Source organism: Rattus norvegicus, chromosome 2 (assembly GCF_036323735.1).
Source record: "Rattus norvegicus strain BN/NHsdMcwi chromosome 2, GRCr8, whole genome shotgun sequence".
NCBI lineage: Eukaryota > Metazoa > Chordata > Mammalia > Rodentia > Muridae > Rattus > Rattus norvegicus.
In genome coordinates this window covers 188,015,096-188,033,658 of record NC_086020.1, presented here as the reverse complement: position 1 = coordinate 188,033,658, position 18,563 = coordinate 188,015,096, and the positions used below count along the sequence as shown (strand labels likewise).

The window sequence follows — 18,563 nt, the reverse complement described above, 5'->3', positions numbered from 1 at the left end:
AATGAAAGCAGGGGGAGGGTGTCACTGAGCACCTGGAATGCTGCTCGTCCTTGGAACTGGGCTCTCAGCAATGTCTGTGAGCTACCGTCAACAGAACAGGCCCCAGCCCTCAGCTGACATTTAATTTTCCTTGGGTTTTTCATTTTTCAGTCTAAAACTCTCAGTCACATAATGAAATGTCTCTTATTTTTGTGTGAAGGTGGCCCAGAATCTAGATAAAAAGACAAGCTTTATAGAAAGGTGCAGGCCTTGTTTAGCTCGTACATTCGTTCACTTATCGTGGCCTGGAGACTAAGTTACCTTAGGACATCTCATAGTGACAAAGGTGGCTCTGTGGAAGTGAATGGACTCTATAGTGATGGCTAACCGTTTTCCTTCCATGTGGCATGGCAATCAGCTCTGAGAGAGACCGAACTCTGCAGGTGGAACTGGAAGGGGCCCAGGTGTTACGCAGTCGACTAGAAGAAGTTCTTGGAAGAAGCCTGGAGCGCTTAAGCAGGCTGGAGACCCTGGCTGCCATTGGAGGTGGGGAGCTGGGGAGTGTGCGAGGTCGTCACAAGCATGCCTTCTGAGCACTGCGGGTCACACCGCAGCCCCGGAGGAGACCCTGCTTGTACTAACCAGAGAGAGTTGTGTGTGGCCTCACAGACCCAGTGTGACTCACTAACGGTAACGATAGGCCCGCCGTCAGGAGCAGCAAAGGAAGCAGCCATACTTCCTTTCTTCCCTGCACAGACCTGGCTCTTAGTTAACGAGGTCATGAAGCACACTGCACATCTTAAGTCATTCCATTTTAATTTCCCATTCACACCGCTCTTCTCCCTGGCCTGTCCTCACTCCTTTACCCCATGGGCCAATAAAGTTTATCCCCATCTCACCACCCATGCCACATGCCCCATGTCATGTCATCAAATGCATGTGTGTGTATTATTTTTGCCATCCAGTGGAATCCTGCTCTCTGAAAGCAATTTTTAATCAAATAAAGAAATAAAGTATGAGTTTAGGTTTAGGGAGAGAGAGTGAGAATCCGTGAGAGTGGCTTTGGGGAGTGGTATAACCCTACTAAAGATAAGAACTAGGCAGGAGGACATGGGCGGGGCTCAGGAGCAGAGGCCATAAGTGTCTTAGTAAAGTCTGCCCTCGAAGGCCGCTTCAGAGTTGAGTGTCTAGATGAAAGCTCATCAGTGGACAGCACGCTCCAGTCCATGAAAGTCAGTACAGCTCACGCTCTTCACTGGACTAGGTTTTCTTCAAGCCGCAGGCATGGCCTTTAGTCAGAACATGACTTTAAAAACAGGTTCCCAAATCAGAATTCAAATGATCATCTTCTATGTGATATTTCCCACCCTCCATTTTTTTTTTAATTTTGGTTTTGTCTTTTGGTATTTATTTGTTTTTTGAGACAGGATCTCACTGTGGCTGGCCTAGAATGCATTGTATAGACCAGACTAGCTTTGAACTCACAGAGATGAGCCCACTTCTACTTTCTGGGTGCTGGGATTAGAGGCGTGGCTGCTACCCCTAGCTGTCAGCAACCCCCTCAAGTGCAATTTTCTGGTATCCCAAGATCACAGGAAAGTATAATTCCTGGATGCTCATTTGGAGGTGAACCAGGTGGCATCCTCTACTTCTTGGTGGAAGTGTTTCTTCATAGTGGAGTAAGAAGTTGATGAGAGATACTGTCGTGTTCAGGTCACTCAGAAGGAGGCCTCAGAGGTCCACATGTAAGTGTCTGCTTCCTTGGGACAAGATAGAGAAAGGGCACTGAAGATTTCATTTCTAGCATCTTAAATGTCAAGAATATGAAAAGTAGTTCGGTCCCCAGCTCCGAAAAAAAGAACCAAAAAAAAAAAAAAAAAAAAAGACTATGAAAAGTAACAGGTTACTTGCAAGGGCTGTGGATTCTGCACCAGAATCTTACTTTTTCCTATTGCTGAAGGGTGTAAGGTTCAGGCTTTTCCAGACCCGGAGAAAGACTGAGTCCCCTTCCTAAGCTAGACTGAGTTTTCCTTTCCTCCCCACCCCCTTTTTTGGCACGGCACATTACATCCATGTGTTGACATGGCATGTGTTGCATTCTAAATTCTACTCAAGATTCTGTAACCTCAGCTGTGTCTTTAGCAGATGAGTATTCGTCCATCTGAAGTGGACGGAAAGAAAATAGCAGAGAAGCACTTTGAAATCTTCTGATGAAGTAGTTCACAGATTGATAGTCTTGGCCTTCCTATAGTAGATATGCTATTACGGTTTTAACAGCCTTTAGCGGCAAGAGGAATTATTTAATATAACAGTAGAGGAGGTCTGAGCAGAACCATCCGATGTTCTCAGTCGCAGAACATCCAGGCTAAGATGCTTTAAGGCCTGCCTGAACAAAACTTTATGTAACTAACAAGGAAGAGGATGATAGAGTTGAGCTATAGACATGTCAATCAATTAAGGACAAGCCTGTAAGGTCAATACAAGGCAATTAGGAAATGTGTTTACTCAACTTTACCAGAGACAACAAAGTTCTGCAAAGCTGCTATTAAGTTTCAACTGTAGGTACTCTAGGGTCCTAGGGGTTCACAGTGAGTATAATAATGAAGGTTACCAATTAGTGCATCTGCCGACCTCTAACGAGAGTAGGTTGGTAGACAAGTAAATTAAGTTTGTTATGGATTCCATAAATGTGACTGTAAAATCTGGTACTGACTTTCTGGTCCTGATGCTAGAATGAGGCAGGAGACCTCGCTGCCTGGAGGGAACGTGCTGGGCCCGCAAGCTTGTGCAATAATTCGACACCTGGCTACTGAGCACAGTTCTGATGAATTGAACTGTGTGAGCCACGGGTGGACGGTACTGTGATTCTACATGTCATTCCTACCACATAATTGGATTTAGCATGCTATAATCTTCATTGCTCTGTAGGAGTGTGGACCATGTTAGCTGAATTTGTCTGCCTTTGTCTGGATTTTTTTAATGTCACAATAAACTTAGATTTAAAGCATCAAGTTCTTAGAGAAGTTTGTGCTCCAATAGGAAATTTCTTGAAAGAAAAATAATGAAGTAGATTCTTCCCTTAGCCTTGTTTAATTAGAACCATAGCACTTTAAAAACAAATCCATTATTGATAGGTTTCATTTATCTCATATTTATAAACAGAGGGAAATACTGCAGACGGTTGTAAAGGGGTCAAGTAGATGAGTCTAGTTTCTAGAACTATGGGGTTGAAAGTGGCTTATAAGAAGATGCATTAAGGAATAAAATGTAAGTCTTTTTGTCATGCTCTCTCTAAACTCCCTCTTCCTTGCTGTGTCTGACTTTGGGAGACAGAACCCAGAGCTTTGTGCTGGGCAAGTGCTGCACCACCGAGCTGCCTCTGCTGCAGGCTGTTGATATTGTTGAAACCAATTGGTGGGCTTCTAGCATTCAGCGTCTCCTGACATCCCGTCCTCAGCAACTCAGCCGTTATGACCTCTGGAAAGGACTATGTCCTCTCCGCTTTGGCATGCTGCATGCTTGCTTTTCATTCCCCCCACGTCTGCCTCATCCGTCTCCATACCCACATCCCTCTGTTCAGGGATAGACAGCAGCAAACTTTTAGTGCTGCTAATCATAGGGAAAGTTCATTATCCTTGTTTACAGTTTAAAACATTTTCAGCTCTATGATCTACAGAAGGAGACCTCTTAAGGGTAAAGGAAATCAAAACCCACCTTCAGAGAGAGTCTCCTTAGGAGGGTTTTGGTAGAGTGGACTTAGAGTTCTCACGTGCATGGCTTCTGAGCAGAGAAGCACTGTGTTTAGCTCTGGGCAGTCTCTAGGCAGTGAGGGCTAGGGTCAGCATGAAAATAGTTTAAGAAAACTGACTCAGCTCTCTCCGTCCTAATCTGCACACTGGAGTGTCATGGTCAGGAAGAGAAGGATAGGTCACACTGCGCTGACACCTGCCTCCTTCTCAGAAGTAGCATTTGATTGGCTGGCTGAAGCGCCTGACCATTAAGCCAAGTTCGCTTTTCTTAAGCTGTCACTGCAAAACTCCGATCTCTTGCTCAGACATTCCTCTGGATGCCACCGTTCTAAAAAACTAGACCTACCTACTCAAAACTCCTGTGAGAAATCTCTATTCTCATGATCTTTTTATAGGCGAGAGTCACCAAGTTTTCACATTCGGAACTCCCCCAACCCTCAGCTGTCTCTTCAACAAGGGTCTTAGTTGTATTTAGCAGGTTCGCTGGCAGGGAAAGCCATGTTGTGACTCAAATACTGTCACAGGACAAATGGAGTTAAGAGTCTCCTGTTTAGAGACTCAAGCACACATTTCCTCATTTCTCTTCAGCTGAAGCTCAGCAAACATTTCTTCTCCTTTTGGTAGCCTAGACCCATTTATACTCCAGGAAAAGAAAGCACCTGGAAACAAAGTCCGTCCGTGGCAGTCAAGTAGTAAAAGCAAAGGTGCACAAGTAGGTCGAACATGGCAATGACTTCTCTAGGGTAAGAGTTTCAGATCTCACCACATTCTGGCTTGCGGACTGAAGTCTCTATTGCCATTTGCAACAATGGTTTAATTGAAGCATCCCATTGTAGTTAGAAAATGAACGCAAGACCTGTATGCCCCTGAGCAGTGGCAGAAGGTAAGTCCTTAGTTTTTTCTGTATAATCACACAAGCCAGGATGAGTTCTCCAAATAAAACTTAGCATTGGAATTTACCGGCAGCAGAGAGTGAGACATGGAAGGGAAATCAAAAACTTCATAGCCAAGGTCTTACCAGACTTCAGGTAAGAGTAATTCAATTTACAAAGTGATACACTTGTTTTTTTTCCCTTCTCATTGTTTAAAATAAAATTCCTGAAATTATTAACTTTTATATGTATAATTAATAATTATTAACTATTATCTGCCCTCCTTGTGCTAAAGTTGGAAAAATAAAATAGGCTGTCCAACAGTATCACAGAATGTTTTATCTAAGTGAGTCTGAGGAGTGTTAGACACATGAGCCCTGTTCCCTAGACTTGGCAGAGACAGGTAGATTTGCCATTAGTGGCTGAGAGTATACCTGCAGCTGAGATTTCCTGCTCAACCTTGAGCTTTAGGAGACCATATGTAGACAGGTGTGTTCTCTAGGCCATGCATTTCAATGTCTGAGGTACCATTTAACAATAAAAAGCAATGTTACTCGCTTTTATCACGTGAGATTCTGGGGGGCTGTTGGGAGAAGGTGGTTAGCAACATCAGATGAAGGATGTGACGTGATCACTGGGCACTCAGTTATCTCCAGGGCTTTCCTCTCCAGGGTAAGCCTACTCAAAGCCCATCCTTCATGTAACTGTGCTGGTAAACAGTAAACAGCTGTGCTGTGGAACCTGCACTCTTTTGTATGTGTTAGGACATCAGCTAGATTAGTTGAGACACCGAAACTTGTAACTGATCCAATGAAAGAATCAAAGGCCAACAGAAGCTATTTGGTTTCGTTCTTAAAGATTTGTGAGAAATGATAGGGAAAGCTCTTTAGGAGTCAGTCTGTTGATCATTGTACTAAATTTCCAAGTCAGAACCAGACCCCACACATGCATGTTTGTTTAAAGAAGAGGAAAGGAATTTGTGTAAAGAAATCGAAACAAACAAAACCCAACCTTGCACTCTTCTGCAGCAGTGCGTTGGGGCTTTGTTAAGTCTTAAAAATCTGTTCTCGTTCTCCTTGCTGAAGAGAAGTAGCAAACGCAGGCCGATTCGAGAACTAGTTGCTGTAGTGCCATCTTTTAATGTCCCTCCAAGAGCATGCTTCTTCTGTTCCTTGAAGAAAAGACACCACCAATGGAGGAGTCCTTGACAGGATAGTCACTTTATAAGATAGAGACTCGGCATGTCTTATCAGGATGGCCCTCATTTATGCATGGCCTGGGACTTTAAGATAGGTGAGACATTGAATAAACAACCTGCTGGAAAAGTAGACAGGGGAGTCCTACTGAGGCTCTGTACCCTGGGTAGTCATTTGATTATTATTGGCTTTTCGGTCATTGAACACAGCTTCTTGGTAATATTCACTCTGGACAGCCCTCTTAGGAAACACACATTTGAAAGACAGAGGTACATCATAAAGAGGCTTGGCTGCTGGGAATAGAGCTCTGTTACTAATTTACCAAGACCAGAATCTGTCCAAAAAAAAAAAAAAAAAAAAAAGTCAGCAGAAGCTAAGGAGAAGTGTAAGAATCTTGACATCAACACAGTATGGAAGGGGATGGATGCAGGAGAAGCTTTATAGAGAATTTCATCTTTGATTCTCATGCAGCATCATGGTACTGAGCCTGCAAGACCTCATCTGTGATGTGAAAATGTGAGTTTTCCAATAATGAGCGCAAGGCAGACTGCCTGGGAGCAAAAGTGAGGTGGACCAGGGAGGGCCATGCTGGCTCCTTGAGGAAGGAGTGGCCTTACACACTTACACTGACTGTGAGCTTCAACTCTTCAAATTCATTTTCAGAATAAGTTACACATGACCCAGCCATGTTTGAAGTTACTGTGGGAATAAATAACTTAAGGGAGATAATGACCATAGAGTGGAATTTGGGGAGAACGCCTTGGCCCTACCCAGTTTTCACATGACTAAGAGCTAAAAGGAAAATGCATAAAGTTTCCTATGAAGCTTATTCATGCATAGTGGCATTTCATAGTGGCACTAATTTGATGTTGACAATGGCAGCTTTTCCAAAGGGATCACCCTGGATTTCTGACAGCCTAGGCTTTCCCACACATCTTATGAAGCAGCAATTCAGAAAGAAAGGCATGCAGGTAGAATCAGTAACATCAGGGCTACCTCTTAGCCCTGCTGCCCAGGTTTAGTTAGGTTATGTCCTCCAGCCTTGCTAGCCCTCGACCTCTCGGCCCAAGGATCACTTCAGTTCACCAGCAAGAGCAAAACGACACTGTCTAAGGATAAGGCCCAGTGATTACACAGTGTACCGAGCAAACAGCATCAGCAAACCCTTTGAAGTCTCAAGTTGACAAGAGCTGCCTGGAACAGATAGCAACTTCTAACCCTAATTAAAGTCGCATAACCAGAGGCAAAAGCAGGTTCCAACAGATAGACTGGCACCCGAGTCCACATTCTTAGTCACTATGCCATCCTCAATTTAAAAATACCACAGAAGAGTGAGTCTCCGCCTCACTGGTGAGAACACCTTGTGCTTGCAGACTGCTTAACTTTCAGTGACACTGAAGGTGTTAACTTTAAAGCCTTGCTTTATGTCTGCATACTTTGTAAAATCATACTGCTGGTAGAAAACAAATAAGTACCCATGAAGAGCGTGGTATTGCCTCCATTCTGTGTGCTTTGGAGCCTAGGAATGTCTAAGAAGCACACTGAGAATGTCCACTGAGGGCTTGAATATGAGAGCGATGACATTTGTCACGTGTGTGTGCTGACATGTAAAACTTCGGCTCAAAGAAGCAAGGCTATTGGAAATGGGCAGGCCATTAGCTCTCAAGGAATCTCATACATTACCAAACATGAGCAGACGGTCAGTTCTGAAAGCGTTGGTATCTTCCACTTAAACTAAAATGTTCAACTAGCCCAAGATAGTTATGAAGGGAGTCTTCAGTTGCCTTGTAAAACTCTTGAAAAAGGGATTCCTTTCTAAAACATTCTTTTCTCTTTGTCTTGGAGGCAGGGAGTGAGGGTAGGGTCTCACTGGCCTCAAACAAACTGTACAGCTGAGGAAAACCTACACCTCCTGACGCTCCTGCTCCCCCCTTCCAGGTACTGGGGTAACAGGTGTGTGCCACCAGGCCTGGTTTTATGTGGAGGTGGGCATCAAGCCAGTGAATGGCTTCACTAGGCAAGGACTCTTAACGCTGAGCCACATGGCAGCCCTAAAATAATTCCACCCATTAAAAAATTGAAATCATAACAGAAAGAATAATGTCTAATGACCACGTCTAAATAGGAGCTTGTGTGAGACAACACACGCATTTTACTCTATTTTCTTTCGGGTTTTGGCTTTATTCTCAAACACATTTTCAGCATTTTTAGTTTCAGCAAAGAGCAGAGTAACTAATTAAGCTCCACTAAGGTAAAAACAAAACCTCCATGTAGTAGAGGGTTGGGATGAGTGGGCATATTTTTCTCTTTTCTTTAAAAAAAAAGATTAATTATTTTATGTGTTTGAATGCCCTATCTACATATACACCTACAGGCCAGAAGAGGGCATTGGATCCCATTACAGATGGTTGTGAGCCACCATGTGGTTGCTGGGATTTGAACTCAGGACCTCTGGAAGAGCAGTCAGTGCTTTTAACCACTGAGTCATCTCTCTAGCCCAGGCATATTTTTCTTTTATCTGTATCAGATTTCTGATGAAGCCAAAAACAAGGCACCCTGTCCCATCCCACTGGTTTAAAGAGGAGTAGCCAAAATATGGTTCTAGCAGCTAAAAGTTCCCCTATCTTCCTCCTGGAACCTGGTGCAGGATGACTTAGGGATATGACTCAGCACAGAGACAACCACAGCACAGAACAGCACAGCACAGCACAGCACAGCACAGCACAGCACAGCACAGCACAGCACAGCACAGCACAGCACAGCACAGCAAGACTGCCATGAGAGTGCTGATGTCACAGAGCTGTCTTGCCCTCTCAGAGTCATTTTCTAGTTCTATAGGGAGACAATGAGCAAAGTTGCTTTCCAGATCTGTCAGTGAGTGGCAAAATTCATTTTCTTGGCAGGGGGAGAAATGCCATGTTGACTGTGGGACGGGGACGAATTTTCCTAAATATGACACAGATGTCAATGGTGTGGCATTCGGGTTGTAGTGGGTTCCTGAAGCAACTCAGGCTTAGGGAAGATGTCAGTCACCTCTGTTTACCAGGACCTCGGGAGCTGGTTCTGCCATTTAAAGAAGTAGTTGGATGATCTTGCTGTACGCTGACTGCAGGGGGTCTCTAAAGATGCCGGGTGGGAGAGCTGCCTCCTGGTTGGTGGCAGACAGAGTCCTGCTCTCCTGTGAAAGCAGAGTTCACAGTGAAGCCTGGGAACCTTTTATGCTCTTAGAATTGCACATTTACCCCTTAACCGTAGTCCACTGATGAGATGAGAAGGTCATGGCAAATGCACTCACACAGACTTGCAGGCTCTAAGAATTGGAAGGTAGATATGAAATGCTCACTTTCTGCTTGGTGTGCAGTAGTTCGGGCTTCCTGAGAAAGGTAAGAAGTACAGCCGTTCTAGCTGTGGACAGCATCCTTCGTGTTCACATTTCATCTCTGAGGATCTGACTGAGCTCAGGATGGAGATCTTTGGTCATGAAAGAAGCAATCAGATTTGTCACTATAAGAAACTGAGATCTGCCATCCTGAGTCCAGACACTTGATTGACTAACCCAAATCTAGCCAGAACCAGCTTTGTAATCTTAGACTAACCACAGAGTCTCTTTGAGTGGCCCAGGTCACTCAGTAGAGATAAAAGAGGATTTTAACAGGTTGGTTGCGGAGGTGGGAGAGAACTAGATCTTAATGTTCCCTAATTTGGCAAACTCCATGAGATACAAAACTATCACAGTAGATATTCTTTGATGTTCTGAGGGAGGGAATCAGTAATGTGGGTCACAGTTCTTAATATGGAATTTCATCGATGATCTTTTATTATAATCAATTTTAAAAGGAATAAACACTACATGTTGGTACCATCCTGTATGGTATCTACTAGCTACACGTGGCCATTTAAATATAAACTCCTGACCACAATCTTCTGTCTAAAGCAGTGTAGATACAGAACAATGTCATCCTCAGTGTAGTCTGTCTTGCCCAGCCTGGATCTTTGCCCAGACCTCTAACTGCAGCTTCTTGTCCTTTGCAGCAGGATATAGGCGCTTGTACTCTAGGGAAACCAGCACATCATTGGACGATGAATGAATGAATGAATGAGACTTTATAGTGTTTGAGCAGAGCAATGCAGAGAATCTTCCAGGCAACGGATGTTAGCACAGAGAGAGAGTGTGTGTGTGAGTGCTGTGGAGGGGTGGTTAGAGGAAGGAATTAGAAAGCCCCCGGGTCACCCTGTGCCTCACATCCTGATCTGGACCTCTGTGAGATGCAGAACCCCAGAGATGACTTCCTCAGAGATAACATCACCCTATGCACACACAGACCCCATCCCAACAGTGGAGGAGTGTGAGAGGAGAGGGGCTGCCCAGATCTCAGGAAATAAGGGCCCTGCTCATCAGTCAATGGTGGAAGAAAAGTTAGTGATGTCTGGCCATGTTATGAGGACATTACTCTGTAAGCAGAATGGAGAAAAATTCATTGAACTAGGAAAGAGTTACTCTAAAGGCTTCCGAAGTATAGCTGGATAGCCAAAGTGAGTTTCTTTCGAGGTTTACCCTTAGTATTAGAAAGAAAGTAATGATGACATAGAAGGCTTGGCTCAGTCTTCCCTTCCACTGGAGGGCCAAGAGCACAAAGAACGGAAGAAATCAGAGGTAGACGGCAAAGTGTGTAATTGTACCTGCCGTCCGTCTGTCAGCCATCTGTGAAGGAGTCACCTTTCTCTTCTGGACTTTCTTCCAGGTGCTACTGCAGGCGATGAGACTGAAGATACAAGCACACAGTTCACAGACAGCATTGAGGAGGAGGCTGCACACAACAGCCACCAGCAAGTAAGTCGGTGTCAGGTGTGAGGGTTTCCAGGGTGGAAGGCACAGTCTCGGATCTGATTCTCACCTCCAGCCTTAGTGCGCTGGGAGTGAGAGGACATCTTTTATGTAACCCGCTCCCCGTTCTGCTCCCCGTTCTCCCTCGCTCTTTCTCTGTTCAGACTATTTGTTTTTACTACCCCCATTTCTCATATCTGCTTCTTACCCCTCCCTACCCACCTTTGTCCCTGTTTACCATCTGTAGCTTTAGCTGCAGAAGAATTTTCACTCACAAGACAGTGGATGCTTCCCCTCTTTGGCTTTTATGGGCAAACGATGAAGCAGAAAACGGGGAGGCATTGAAGAGCTGTCTGGGGGAACAGCAAAGCCTCGAGCCTGCCTGATGAGAGTGCTGGCTGAGAAACTCCCAGAGGATCAGAGGGCCTCCGTGACAGGGATCTTTCTCAGTGAAATAGAAGAGAGCTTTGCTCTGTCTTCTGACAGGCAACCCAGTAGCCAGCCCTGCCAAGCCTCAGAATTTGGCACTGGCCCACCATCAGAGAAAGTGTAAGGTCTCAAGGCCAAGACTGAACATCCTGGATCTCAGAACCTAAGTCACCTTTAGTGATCATGAAACTGAGTGTTTCTCCCCCGCCTGGTGACATTTAACTGTCACATCTAAATGCCTGTGGCTCTTAAGTTGTTGCAGCGATGAGGACCATTGCTAGAAAGAAGCTGGACTTTCCTAGTGCTATCTTCCTTGGGGCCACTAGGAACACTTGTAGGGGAAACGAGGCTTAGGGGTCTGCCTGTACATTTTCTGTGTGAGAAAAAAAGGAGACCTCCATTAAGCTGACAGGAAGAGGCCAAGTGCCCACAGACCCTGACTGAATAGGATCTGGTATCCTTAGGGGCTCCTGAGGACCCAAGTTTGTCTGGCACATCAGACATCATCACAAGTTTCTTTACTTTCTATCAAGATCTCCGTTCTGTTGCTGTAGCCATGACAACCCTTTACTCCTCTCTGGAACATTTTGCTTTAGCTGCTCTTCTCAGTTTGCTTCTTCTGAGTCCTCCTCACTGACTAATCTGCTACAGTTTTAATTACACATACCGCTGCCCAGGTGCACAGACGACTTTGCCCCTCCCTCCCTGATTTCATCAAGGACCTTTGGGTGAGAGAATACACAGGACGGGCAGAAGTCTACTCTAAAACGGATTGGGATGTTGGCCGGACACAATGGTTATAGCAGCTGTAGCGTCAGGTTAAATAAACAGAAGACCCTGATGACCACCATTAGATTCGGTGCTGTGCTCTAACTACTCCTGCTGCTCAAGCCTTGCAGGAAAACTGGTTTGTAAAGCCCTTTCTTCCCCAGTCTCCTTTCCTACAGCCTCACACCAAGATGACCCGACTCTACTTTGAGAAGGTCAGTACCTTCTACACGCATCCTGGAGTAGACGTTTGCTCTGGGCATCACAGTTCTTGTCTTGGTACTTGGCGTAGGAAGTGCTCAGTGTGATTGTAGGTTAGCAAACCTTCAGATCAGGGCTTTATTCTTAGTAGACAAGTATACCCACTGGATGAGGAATCTTTGGAGTAAGCACCATTTTCTTCCTATCACCTTTTCTTGAAAACTGATTTCCAGCTTTGAGTAGGAAGAGCCTTGGTGTACGACATTGTATATGAAGCTGCTTGTGAGTTCAGTTCATCTTTTCTGTGGTTTGAGTTGTGACTCTCCTGTTATCAATTAAATAAAGCTTGCTTTGCCATAACCACCGTGTGTCCAGATTCTAAAGATTCGTTTGCTTGTTTCCAGGGAAATGGTTCTTCTAAGATTAGCCTCTGAACTCTTTCTTTTTTTTTTTTTTTTTTTTTCTTTTTTTCGGAGCTGGGGACCGAACCCAGGGCTCTACCACTGAGCTAAATCCCCAACCCCATCTGAACTCTTTCTTATTGTATACTTGGGAGATAAACTTCATTGTTGGCTCCACTCCCTCTTAACTTAGCTCTGCGCACTTTCCCTAACAAACACAGCCGCTGTGTGTTCCTGGGCAAAAGTCAAAGAAAGTCAAGTTTGTTTCCTCATTTCTAGGAAGTCAGCTACCTCAGAAAGCCTGGCCACGATAGTCGGCTTCCCTAGATATATTACTCACAAAATTCCTGCCTCAAAAAGTGCCTAGGAGATGCCACAAAGGACACTGGAGAGAAGTCAGCCATTGCGGTTCATTTGAACATTCGCAATGCAGGGAAAAACTCATCAGAAGTCAAGTCCACAAGCAAAGAGCACAGGAAACTAAACCCGAACAGAAAAGCTGTTTTAGAGTAGTAATATTTTATCATCAAATCATAATTAAATACACAGAGTACAATGTAATGATTTGATATACAGATATATAGTGAAATAATTAAGCCGAGTTAATCACTACAAGTGTAATCAAGTACAATGTGCACTCGTGTACATTTATTTTTTATGGTGAGATATTGAAATTTACTTAGTTATCTTAAAACATGCTTAATGCTAACTCTGGTTACCATGTTGAACAATTGATGTCAAAGCCCATTCCTTCTGTCGGGATGAAGCCTTGTGACTTCCTCCTCCTCCCCATACCAAACTCTGGTCACCACCAACCGTTCTTCTTTCTGCTCCGGTTGGCTCAGCTGTGTTAGATCCCACGTGTAAGTGTGTAAGTCACCTAAGGAAGATGGGGGTCTTTGTTCTCTGTGAGCCTAGTGTTGCGGGTTGCCCTGTGCTGTTTGTATTCTGATGTTAATTCTGCTTCCTCAAGAGGGGTAGATCAAGTACTCAGGCGGTCTCCTGTGAACCTTCTGCCCATTCTAACTGGTCCAATAAAGGCTGGAGCCTGTCATTGGGCAGTGGAAGGGAAAGGTGGAACTGGAGGTCTCAGAGAAGCGAGAGGAGGAAAGGGGATGAGAAAGAGGAGGTGGAAGCCAATATGGAGCACAGCCACAGGGCCTAGAGAAGCTGCAGGTAGCAGGGGGTCTCATAGCTGGGGATAAATTAGTGCAGGGAGAGATCTGCCCAATCCAGACACAGCTTACAAACATAATAACTGGGCTGTGTGTGTTTTGATATGGGCTTATCAGGGTAAGAAATTACCACAACAGCCTGATGTTCTCCAGATTTAAGCAAATAACAGGATATTCCCTCTTTTACAGATTAACTAATTTTCCTTTGCTCATGAATTCATAGACACCCTGTTGGGTCCATGTTGTAGCATCTGTGAATAGTGTTGGAGTGGGCGTGCCCAAATCAACTCACATGCTGACTCAGCGCCTTTGGAAGTACACCCAGAAGTAGAGAGCCTGGGCCTCAGAGTAGTTCTGTCTAGTGCTTTTTTTTTTTTTAATCTTCCTAATAATGAATGAGTGCTCTTTCTTACTCTTCTTTCCTTATTCGTGTGTGTGTGTGTGTGTGTGTGTGTGTGTGTGTGTGTGTTTCTGAGGAGAGAGCCCAGAGCCTCCTGCATGTTGTCTTTCTTATAAAACACACAACAACATTCTGATACACATGAGGTGAGAGCTCCTTGTGGTTGTGCTTCTTATTTTCCTAATGATGACCAACCCTGACTTGAGAAATGATGGCTTCTTAATATCTTTAATATTGTCTGAAAATTGAGACACATGAAACGTGAGGAATATGAAGTGAGAAGGTAAAAGCCAAGCAGCTCCGTTCAAGCAAAAGTGCAGATCTGAAGTAGGTCTATGAAATATTCAAAAGGTTAAATTCTAGAGAAGCGATGGCACAAGGGGGTTAGGCGATACAAAAAGCCACGAAGAGGAGTATAATTTAAAATCGGACCCAGAGGCGTCACACTGGTATCACACACACTGGGTTTTATTTGAGGAAAAGAATGGTGATACTTGCTTTTCATAGATGTTTGTAAAAGCTAATAAAGAGCCTCGATCCCAATTCACGTTTCATATATTTATTCTAAATTATGAAGTTAGTATAACAAATAAACAAAAATGTTTCTTTCAGAACTATGAAAACTCCAATTAGGCTGGACAATGACCAGGTCTCTACCTGATGCATTCAGCCTGTGGCCCCATATGCCCCAGAATAGCTGTGAATGCAGCCATGCAGATTTGTAGATTATAATATGTCATATTGCCATATCATAATATTGGACACCTCTGGGTCTATAAATCATTGCGATGATTTGTTTTCTTATTTTAAAATGAGAAATCAGACCAGATGAGCCTTAAGGTCCATCTGGCATCCATATTTCATGAACCAAAATGTTTTCCTTTAAAAGAAAACAGGTATGCTGAAATCAATAAAATACACACACAGGGAGGTGTTTTATTAATGGATAGGCCTCATTAAAGCTGGACACTATTTTCAAGCATAAGGTTAAGAAAAGAGTGATTATTTTGTCCCTATTCAAGTCTAATGGTGATTTTTGTTATGGTTGTTGCAAATAGTTTATATAGAGAGGTAGGATTACAAAGTTTACTCATTCATTTTTACTTACCTGTTCATTATTTTGGGGACCTTTGAAAGGCCTCACTGTGTAGCCCAGGGTAGCCTTGCTTCCAGTTCTCCTACTTCAGTCTCCCAAGTGCTGTAATTAGAGGCATGGGCCACCCCTCACCACACAAACCAGTATTTGACTATTCAGTGTAAGGAAAGCTATGATAATAAGCCTTCAAAAGTGTCCTGCCCAACACCTAATCCTTTTTTTTTTTTTTTTACAAACTCTGGGTGGTACATGGAGAGAAGGCATCAGCTGACTACACTTGGCAGCAATCTTAGAGACGGATATTGTCTATAGTCTGGACACAACAGGACACAGATAGCCCAGATGGGACTGAATGCCTCTAGCTACATCTGTGACTCTCTTCTACATGGCTGCATATCACCTGGCAATTTCAATTGCTATGGCCCTAGATAGCATTACAAGTATGATATGTATGATCGCTACCAGAAACCTGCAGCATAAATATGACCTAGCTTTGTTAAGAGGACTAGCAAAGGTCACTATAGCTTTGGGACCACCCAAGCTGCTCTATCAATCACTGACCCATATACCTTGTTCTGGGTCCTAGTCTGTTGGATATGTTGGTGACCTAAATGAATGCATAAAACATAATTAATTATATGAGTCATCATTAGTCAGGTGACCACCACACGGTTTACAGAGATGCACATTACCTATTTTAATGGTTTTGTAATTGGAGTATGATTCTGTATAACCAGAATAAATTTATAAGTGATAAACATGACTCACAATATTGAGAGAGATAAAAAGAAAACAGAAATTACTGTAGGGGCAGTAGAGAGTAGGAGTCGAGACTGGCCTGAAGTTGAGTGTAACCTCCAAATACTGTCCCTTAGAGGAACGAGAGGTCAGAGTGACGGGGAAGGTCTGTTGAGATTCGTGCCATGGCACCTGCTTGCAAACCTGGCCCTGGGAGGATGAGCCAGGAGAGTCAAAAATTCAGCCTGGGTACTAGTGAAAGTGAAGCCAATACAAGCTGTAAGGCAAAAGACAAGGAGGGAAGGAGGAGGAAGACCTTACACCAAAATAGTCAAATACTGTGTAGCACCACACCCAGATTTTGAGTCGTTCTAACACCCTCTTAAAGGTGTAGGAATCACCTAGAGATAAGTTCCACGTGTATGATAAGAAAGTCTAAACACTCACAACTTCCCACTTGGGGAAAAGCACCCTAAGGTCGGTTTTGAATGAAACATTTCAGAGTGACATCAAGAGGATCCTTATGAAGAAAGGCATTGTGAAATTTTCCACTGTGTTTTCTTCTGTCATGCTTAGATTTATAGAGAGAATTTAGCTGACAGCATGGCATAAAGGTGATAATGGAAAAAGAAAAATGGGTGCCCAGTGGGGTGGCTTCCCTCAACTCCTCAGTGACTGTAGAGTGTGGTTCTCCTACTGTTGGTAAAATTAGCCTTGCTTTGCCCTGCCTGTAGCCCCATGACCTTTATTCTGGGACTGGCTGCTGGCTGCCTCCTTAGAACCCTGAGTCTTCATCTCCTCATTGGAATCTGAGTTTCAGGCAGGGGCTTAGCCATCAAATCCTGGCATCTTGGGCCATGATCTTCACAGTCAAGGAGCCCATGTTCTAGGGTCATTAAAGTGCCTTGACATAGAGGCAGACTATCAGGGTACTCCAACCCTATGAAGAGAAGCACTGTAGAATTGACAACTGTCAGATCAAGTTAATCCCCATTTGTTTGCATTCAGGGTGTGTGTGTGTGTGTGTGTGTGTGTGTGTGTGTGTGTGTGTGTGCGCGCGTGCGCGCGCGCGCGTGCTTCTAACCACCTCTTGATTCTCTTCTTCCTATAAGAAGTCTTTCCTACTCACTACATGTGTCCCTCCCTCCCGGGCCTCTTATGACTGACTTGAACAAGAGACCATTCCATTTTGTCTTTGTTTCCATTAGGAGCTGCCCTTGCTTGTGTTCTTGAGTGAACTCCAGTGACCTAACTTCTTGAAACCCTGATTCTCTTTCAGCTCATCAAGGTGTCTTTGGAGAAAAGCCTGACCACCATGGAGACCCAGAACACATGTCTTCAGCCCCCTTCCCCAGTAGGAGAGGATGGTAACAGGCATCTTCAGGAGGAAATGCTCCACCTGAGGGCTGAAATCCACCAGCACTTAGAGGAGAAGAGAAAAGCTGAGGCAGAACTCAAGGAGCTAAAGGCTCAAATTGAGGAAGCAGGATTCTCCTCTGTGTCCCACATCAGGTATGCCCTGACTTTCCCCCAGACCACATGCTACCACAGCCAAAAATTTGCCTCTCTGCACCCAAGGCATTGGTGTCTCACCAGGTCATCCACATCACAGGGTCTATGCCTTCATACTTCTCTATACTCTTTAGAGAAAGTTAATAGTATTAGATATTGTTAGATAGTACCTTTTGTTACTAAAGCAGTCTGGACTTAATTCAGTATAAGTATGCTCACTATTAATGTTGATATGTATATGAATAGACAGAATCTACCTTAGTTGTATGGGTGCAGACTTCTGGATCAGTAGCTTCACCTACCCAGGAAGCTTCAATGCTGTATACAGAACCAGAAGAGCCTATGGGTAGGTGTAAGGATCTGAAAACTCACTGAAGGAAGACCCCAGACTCAGACATTATGCAAAGACAAATAGTGTTGATTCTGAAGAAACATCTAGCATGCAAGGTTTACCATTGTTCATAATGACTACAGGAAACAAAGTCATTCGAGTCCCTTTTATAACAGAACTGTGTAATTGCTTCTGAAATAGCAACAGACTTCTAAAACTTAGGGCACATTCCAAGAGGCTACACAAACCATTAACCAAAGGTCATACAGAAGATATATATACACCACAGGACCCCAGGTGCAAAATCAGGAGATAAGATGTTGACTGGGTTTAGCTAAACAAAATTTCAAGGATGGCTTAGTTACAGTCTTAAACTTTCCATGACCCTATAAGCTAGTAACAAATGGCGAAAGTTAGGCCAGATAATTGCTCCTAGTTTATATGCACATAGGTATTCTCTGTTATGACTTCTTATTCAATGGTTGAATGAATTTATGTGCAGACTTGTAATGATCATTTTGCCATGTGAACATAACGCTCTGAGAACAAAGGGCAGAGATAAATGCCACTCCCCTTTGCTCCCAGACTTCAACTTAGAGCTGTTTAATTCTTGCTGAGACAGAGCAAAGGCTACTTTCCCTATTACCACCACCATCCCCATATCCCCCACCCCCGTGTCACTTTGAGGTATTAACTGGAGGCTGCAGCTTCCAACCTCAAAGCGACTCAGACAGGCAGATCACAGCAAAGCAAAGTACCTTAGCATGTGTTTGTGGCCCAATTTCTGGGTGGAGATAAAATGGAATATGAAAGGGAACTCCTCAGAGGAAGGTTTATACTACTAAACTCCCTCCCAATACCAAAATAAAGTTGAATTGTGGGATTACAACT

The 18,563-nt window shown here is 44.0% G+C and overlaps 1 protein-coding gene across 40 annotated transcripts in view; it reads left to right on the top strand.

The window, feature by feature from the left end:
- Pde4dip (phosphodiesterase 4D interacting protein) overlaps positions 1-18,563 on the top strand; it is a 196,936-nt gene that overhangs the window by 145,279 nt on the left and 33,094 nt on the right. For 33 of the 40 annotated variants that reach the window (XR_001836491.3, NM_001389233.1, NM_001389234.1 and 30 more), the window contains 3 exons: positions 398-525; positions 10,539-10,627; positions 17,109-17,341. Coding sequence is in view for 39 of the 40 variants with exons in the window: in NM_001389233.1 (NP_001376162.1) it covers positions 398-525; positions 10,539-10,627; positions 17,109-17,341 (450 nt within the window). In the remaining variant the exon portion in view is untranslated. Of the gene's footprint in view, positions 1-397; positions 526-10,538; positions 10,628-10,785; positions 12,380-17,108; positions 17,342-18,563 lie in introns of those variants that run through there. The other 7 variants (XM_063282465.1, XM_063282467.1, XM_063282469.1 and 4 more) reach the window with 2 other exon arrangements.